Source organism: Neopsephotus bourkii, unplaced genomic scaffold (genome assembly GCF_033783945.1).
Source record: "Neopsephotus bourkii isolate Nb327-2 ecotype Australia unplaced genomic scaffold, CSIRO-AGI_Nbou_v1 NB_328, whole genome shotgun sequence".
Lineage (NCBI taxonomy): Eukaryota > Metazoa > Chordata > Aves > Psittaciformes > Psittacidae > Neopsephotus > Neopsephotus bourkii.
Genome location: NW_026900836.1, coordinates 226,736 through 234,323, shown reverse-complemented (window position 1 = coordinate 234,323; position 7,588 = coordinate 226,736). Strand labels below are relative to the sequence as shown.

The 7,588-nt window shown below is 38.7% G+C and overlaps 1 protein-coding gene across 1 annotated transcript; it reads left to right on the top strand.

The window, feature by feature from the left end:
• Positions 1-1,196: 1,196 nt before the first annotated feature.
• On the top strand, positions 1,197-4,546 carry FLRT2 (fibronectin leucine rich transmembrane protein 2). The gene has a single exon (XM_061347823.1). The coding sequence runs from the start codon at positions 1,512-1,514 to the stop codon at positions 3,498-3,500; it is 1,989 nt and encodes a 662-aa protein (XP_061203807.1). The 5' UTR covers positions 1,197-1,511; the 3' UTR covers positions 3,501-4,546.
• The last annotated feature ends 3,042 nt before the right edge of the window (positions 4,547-7,588 follow it).

Genomic DNA, 7,588 nt, shown 5'->3' with positions numbered 1-7,588 from the left:
TGTAAAATGCAACACTTTTTTTCAGTCTCTGGAAACAACACATATAACAAGATAGCATCATACAATACAGCACCATTCATTGCATGCTTTAGAGAGTGGATGTCTTTGGTTATAGATCTGAATAATAAATAGTAGCTGGGAACATAAAAAATGCATTTAGCTGAAAATATATGTTAAAGAAATCATCTGTACAAATTTGCTTATGTAGCCATTCACAGACGGCTGTGTAGCAGAACTAAAAGAAGCATTTAACCTTGGCAGCTTGAAAAAAGTGCTCTCCTGCAAAACTGCTGTAGTTTGAGTGGGTATCCTAAACCAGTAACTTAACAGTTGCAGGCCTGTTTTGTTTAGTGCAAAGCTAATACTGAAGTCTGTTGACAGCACAGTTCACATCAGGAACAATATCAAGATAATTGTTTTAGCGAATGCATGTCTTACATCAATGTATCTTGTATTTGTGGATTACTGTACTTACTTAAAAGACTCTCCTTGTAAGAACCTAATTCACTGTAGTGAGGCGCAATAATCTGGCAGTGTGCATTAATATAGAGAATATAGAAAATGGCATCACAGTAACAGATGAAGAACATTCCAGAATCTGGTAGGAAATGAAAAAAAACAACATAGAGTATGATTAAATAATACAGTCCAGAGTCTACTCTGTCAGGCATCAGTGAATAGCATTAACTGAAGTCAGTGATTCTGCAAAAGAAAACAAACAAAAATTCCCAGTCAAATGGTTTAATTTTTTAAAATATTTTAGTTTTAGGATTTAAAACAGATAGATTGTGCAAGAACAAAGACTGGAGATACAATATGCAAACACAAGTGATAGATCTAGCCTTCACTGAAGTCAATGAAAGTCCTTCAATCACTGCAGTGACTTTACATCAGATATATTTCAAATATATTTCAAGACTATTTAACAGTAATGTTAAGCTAATGTTTAACATTAATATTTTGTGTTTGTTTTTTTTCCAGAAAGACACAATAAACACAGCCTTAGAACAGTCTTCCAATGTGCTTGATCTTCCCTATTAAACATTTCATGTTATTTAGCTTTTTCTTTCCTTTTTTTTTCTTTTACAGGCTGGCCAGATCTGGCAGATAGCTGATATGAAGACTCTTCTGACTTCAGAAGGCTGAGTGTAACACCAACAGACTTCACTGAAAGGAAATACCCCTCCAAGCAACTCATACACAGAAGACTTGGTAGCTTTAAATTAGTCTGTTGCTCATCCACAAAGACACAGCTATTGTTTGTTTCAGCACACATGGAGGAAAACAAACTTTGTAACCCTGGCAAATAAGACTGCGGCTTTCTTATCAAAAGTAGGAGGTAGACCAATTATAAAGGGAGCATTTTATACTTAGCCTCCAAGACTTTAACTCTGGCCTGAACACCGGACATGAATAGAAGCCAATTTTAATGACCTGAGATTTTGCTACGTGTGCTTCATTATTGTTATCAGTTCTTTAACACTTTGGTACTTTATTTCTTTAAATTAGAAATGGGTTTGTGGACTAGAATGTGGCCCACAGATTGGGCTGTTGTAATGAAATCATGGCTTATCTTTTCCCTGGGGCTGTACATGCAGGTCTCCGAAACTTTGGCCTGCCCAAAAGTGTGCCGCTGTGATCGAAACTTTGTCTACTGTAATGAGCGAAGCTTGACCTCAGTGCCTCTCGGGATACCAGAGGGTGTAACCGTCCTCTACCTCCATAATAACCAAATTAATAATGCTGGATTTCCTGCAGAGTTGCACAATGTCCAGTCTGTGCACACAGTCTACCTGTATGGCAACCAATTGGATGAATTCCCCATGAACCTGCCCAAGAATGTCAGGGTTCTCCACCTGCAGGAAAACAACATTCAGACCATTTCTCGGGCTGCCCTTGCTCAGCTTTTGAAGCTGGAAGAACTGCACCTGGATGACAACTCCATCTCCACTGTTGGTGTTGAGGATGGAGCATTCCAGGAAGCCATCAGCCTCAAGCTTCTCTTCTTGTCCAAGAATCACTTAAGCAGTGTACCAGTAGGCCTTCCAGTGGACTTACAAGAACTTCGAGTAGATGAAAACCGAATTGCTGTCATTTCAGACCTGGCCTTCCAGAATCTTACAAGTCTGGAGCGTCTGATAGTAGATGGCAATCTTCTTACTAATAAAGGCATAGCTGAAGGTACCTTCAGCCACCTCTCCAAGCTCAAGGAATTCTCAATAGTGCGGAATTCACTGACCTATCCTCCTCCCGATCTTCCAGGTACACATCTGCTAAGGCTCTACTTGCAGGACAACCAGATAACCCATATACCACTTACAGCCTTTTCAAACCTCCACAAGCTGGAACGTCTTGATATTTCCAACAATCAACTTCGGATGTTGGTAAAGGGGGTATTTGATAATCTCCACAGTCTGAGGCAACTCACTGTAAGGAATAATCCCTGGTTGTGTGACTGCAGTATTAAGTGGGTCACTGAATGGCTCAAATTTATTCCTTCTTCCATCAATGTACGGGGCTTTATGTGCCAGGGACCAGAGCAGGTCCGAGGTATGGCAGTCAGGGAGCTCAATATGAATATGCTGTCATGCCCCACCACCACCCCTGGTCTGCCACTTATCATCACCTCAGTCCCAGCTACAGCCATGTCGACTACATTAGCTCCCACCTCATCGTTTCCTCCCCCAGGTAGCAAATACAATCCGCTCACTCCCACCATAGCCACGCTCCCCACTGTGCCTGACAGGGAGAACAGAGAAAGGGTGACACCTCCTATATCTGAAAGGATTCAACTCTCCATCCATTTTGTGAATGATACTTGCATCCAAGTTAACTGGATGTCTCTTTTTACTGTAATGGCATATAAACTCACGTGGGTTAAAATGGGCCATAGTCTGGTAGGAGGAATTGTTCAGGAACGTATAGTTAGTGGTGAGAAACAACACTTAAGTTTGGTAAATCTGGAGCCCAAATCCACCTATCGGATTTGTTTGGTTCCACTGGATACTTATAACAATTACCAAACTGGAGAAGACACTGTCTGTTCAGAAGCCACAACCAAGGCTTCCTTTTTGAGCAATGGCAGCAACATCCCCTCTAGCCATGAGCAGACAACTTCTCAGAACCTGGGCTCCCCATTTCTGCTGGCAGGGTTGATTGGGGGTGCAGTGATATTTGTCCTCGTGGTCCTGCTCAGCATTTTTTGCTGGCACATGCACAAAAAAGGGCGTTACACCTCCCAGAAGTGGAAATATAACCGGGGCCGTCGGAAAGATGACTACTGCGAGGCAGGGACCAAGAAGGACAACTCCATCCTGGAGATGACGGAAACCAGCTTCCAGATTGTCTCCTTAAATAATGATCAGCTCCTTAAAGGAGATTTCAGACTGCAGCCCATTTATACCCCAAACGGGGGAATTAACTACACAGACTGCCACATCCCCAACAATATGCGATACTGCAACAGCAATGTCTCAGACCTGGAGCACTGTCATACGTGATAGTGAAGGGAGATGGGGGTGTCTAGGACAAAGAGAAAAAACTCTGGGAAAAATAACACCCCAAACAACAATGAGAAAATTACATTTGATAAATGTTACAAAGATGCATTTGTGCATTTGAATACTCTGTAATTTATACGGTGTACTATATAATGGGATTTAAAAAAAAAGTGCTATCTTTTCTATTTCAAGTTAATTGCAAATGGTTTTGTAACTCTTTGCTTTTTAAATCTTTAAAAAATATTGCTAAGTACTGTACAGGGTTGTACAATAAGAACCCAGTGTCATGGCAAAGGAAAGAATGACTCATTCTTCAAACATTAACCACTTTGCTGTCGAAGCTGTCTGAAGGATGTTAAGTTTCTAGGTGTCCTGTGGTACAGGAAAATAAGTGCATATTAAAACAGGGTCACGCTAGGAACAGAAAGAAGCAATTCAGATAAAATGGGTGCAATCCTTCTGACTTGAACCCAGCAGTTACTGTTCAGCATCAAACAATTGGAAATACTGTTCCCCTTTTTGTCAGTTGTGCATTTCCTACCTCCAACAGAAAACTGGAGTTCTGAGTGCTACCAAAAAGGTTATGTTTTTGTTTGATTATTTTTTCCCCAATATACTTGGAATAGGAAGGGTATGTAGAGCTCAGTGTCAAAGTGACCTTGATTCCTATTTGCAAAAGCTACTCTGAAAATCTTCCTCAACACTATATACCTTTAAGATAGAAACTGTTCCTGCTTTTCATTATGATTAAGAAGCTTTAGGCATTCTCTGACCCTTCTCAGTGGGAGATGAAGGTTATCAGTATGTATCAGATAGCTGTCATTAAGTTGCACCTCTCTTTAATACAGCAGCATTTGTTGACACAGCATGTCCAGGTAAAGCCTGAATGCGTGAAATTCTGTGTGCTCCCAGCTCTGCAGTATTCATGTAGAGTTTGGAATCTAAAAGTGTAAATTGCTGAAAACATAGTGCAAAAAATGATGCCAATGGAAAGGTTTCTATTGACTTTTATGGTTCAAGCCTTATTTGATGTAGGGATTGGAGTTCAGTATAGAGAAGTAGGGAAAAAAGCCAAAATCAAACAGTGGACAAACAGACAAAAAAGAAAGATCTTTTAAAAAATATTTATTATTGGAGAGGCCTCCAAGCCTGTTATGAACTGAAATATGTTCAGCAGGGAAAATAATGAGTAAATTCTATTTGTTTGTTTGAGGTTTTTTCCTCCCTTATTCAGAGGGGTATAGAGACAAACATTAAGGAAGTATTCGATTAGCTGAGGAATTTTGAGAACACAAGTACACACTGTCCCTCTGAATTTCCTTTCTTTTATCTTCAGCTTTTGCAAGTTTTCCACAATGATCTGTGCTTTATAAGCAGTAGGTGGGCTTAGAATTTGTTTTTTTGTTCGCTCAAATTCTTTGGCTGGAATACCTTCTGAGCCTTTGAGCTTTTCACGCACTATGCGAAACATCATGCTTGTATTAAAACCATGCTGCTGTGCTCAAAATTATATAATGTTCCAGCCGCTCCATTGACTCTGTGACTGCCAAGAACTCTCTTTTTCTTGCCAGCTCAGCTTGGTGAAATCTAATTCTTTATTTCTTTCAGTTTGTTTTTTTAATGCAGCTCACTTTTTTGCTCGTGGACAAGCAAAAGTTCACAACAAAGAGAAAAGAGAGAAAACTTTCCTGAAGGAACCAAAGAGAAGACTTTTTACAGTGACCAACTAGGGACAAAGAGAAATTGTTAGAAGTGGATTGGAAGTAAAGGCTGAAGCACTTTCACTGTGAAATGTGTAGACATTTCGCTTTATGAGGCTGCTTATGTTGAGAGAGAGGGTTTTAATCCTTTCCTTTGCTCCTTTCTCTCAACCCATTCTTGAAGCCCAGCAGTCTATGAGTGTGCAGTTTCTATGACAATACTCATTTTCTGCAATGGCAAAATGAATCCAGTTATGATTGATGGCAAAGTACAATCATTGTGTAAGAAGCAGCATCCTTCCCCCAAAACCTTTTATAATCACATTTTGAAATTCCACTCTATATTCTGTATATTTGCTATTTTTTCCAGCTATTACAGGTATTTTAGGAAACCTGTATGGCTACTGTAATAGTAAAGTCACTGAAAATTTGCTAAATGAAAGGCTGCCGTATGATTCCAAATGGGATAATTCTAGGTAGAAATGTCTATGCAAAGCATTTTTTTCTGTGACCTATTTACTGAAGATTGTGGTGAAAAGGTTGATACTTTTGTTTTGTTTGTTTAATATGCTTTAGGTGCCAAAGCCCACAAGACAAGCAGCAAATAGTTGTGCTTATGCACGCTTCCATTGCATGCTTCAGTTTGTTTGAAATTAAATAGAGCCAGAGATTCTCATTTTGTGTGGATGTAGTATTTAGTTTCACTGAAATAACTATCTGTATGTTTGATTTCAAAAGGCATCCTTTGAAAGTATGCACTTACTAGAATTTCATACTTCAGTGACTAGTGCTGGAGGAATCTTTGTCCTCCTTGATGAACATCTTTTGTTCTAGTCCTCAGGATACCATAGTTTCAAAATGAGCTAGGCGCCTTAGTTGTAGCAAATGATTTATTCAGGGAGTTCAGCAATACTGCAGGTGAATGATCCACAAGCCCAAACTGATGACAAATGTGGTTCCTGTCCTAACAGGGTGAAAACAGATGGCTTCCAGAAACTGTTCTTTTTGATCTCAGATGGTGAAACATACATATCTCTCTGTGGACTATTACTCACTTAGATCAAAAATCAAAATAAAATTAAAGGTAGCATAGTTTATGCTTTTTTCAGTGTTAAGAAATATATATATATATTGGCATGGGATAGTCTTTTCTATAAATACTCCTTTAAAAAAAAGTAGCAAACCACTTATGCCAAAATTCATGTTTAGAGCTGGAACTGTTATCTAAAAAATTCACATCTATAGTCAACTGAAGGGTCATATGTTTCATTTGAAGAATGTTTCTCCCAGTTCTAATTGCTATCCACCTGTGAAATGGTTAGTGTATTTCAACCTGCAGTAGAGTCCAGGACTTTTCAAAGTGTCAGCCACACAAACAGCTGAGACTTCATTTCAGCTCACAACTAGATGAACACATAATGGGCAATTTTCACTGGGTAAGGTGTTTGGAACAAGTCAATTAAAAATGGGCAATGACCTTTTGGTGATAAAAAGTTTAAGAATAGTAGGTTTTTGCTTAGGCTTCATAAAACTAGGATCATTTTCCCTTGATGCCAATGTCTGACCACAGATACTAACTAAAGGCTATAGAGTAGAAGTCACAAATAAGTGGTTATACAATTTACCCAAATTGTTAATTTCCAGGTCCTGAATTGAATAGGTTCATTGGCTATGGAGGAAAATGAATGGTTTACAGTCTCACCCGTCTTCTGTTGTATACTGTTAATAGCTGGCATAAATGTACAGAAAGGATTGGTGAGTGGAATAAACTAAAAGTTTAAGTGAAATTATGTTAAAGCAGTATTACAACTAATATGTTGTGATACTGCTTTGCTGAGTCCTTGGGTTCCTTCTGAAGACTTACTTGCAAACAGGTCCCCGTTTTCACAGGCTCTGTCACTGTAACAAGTATTCCTTGCATGTAGCTTTGCTGGCAGAAATGGACACCTGATAAATGCATGGACTTTGTGGTGACACATTCTTATTGGAGACATTATTATTGAATTTACTCATAAGAATATTTAGTGATTGGGTTAATTTGGGCAGAAAAGTTATTAGCAGTTTTCCCTGTAAGCCAATAAAGGACTATGATGAATGTCAAGTAAAACAGAAAAATGAAGTAGCTGTTTTATATACTGTTTGCTACTAGAATAGCTCAACTGTATTTTTCTGTCAATCATTTTCCCTTTCCATGAGAGAAAATTTCTCCCTCTGAGAAATGCATTGATTTTAATTTTGCAAACAAAATAACTTTATGCATATTTTGGTGGTGTTATGGATTTAAAGGCACTTTATTAACTATATTGAAGTGAAAGTTCAGTCTCAGCTTTTGACAGTGAAGTGGTTAATTCCCATTGAGTTCTCCATTTATAGTACTCCTTCACCTTA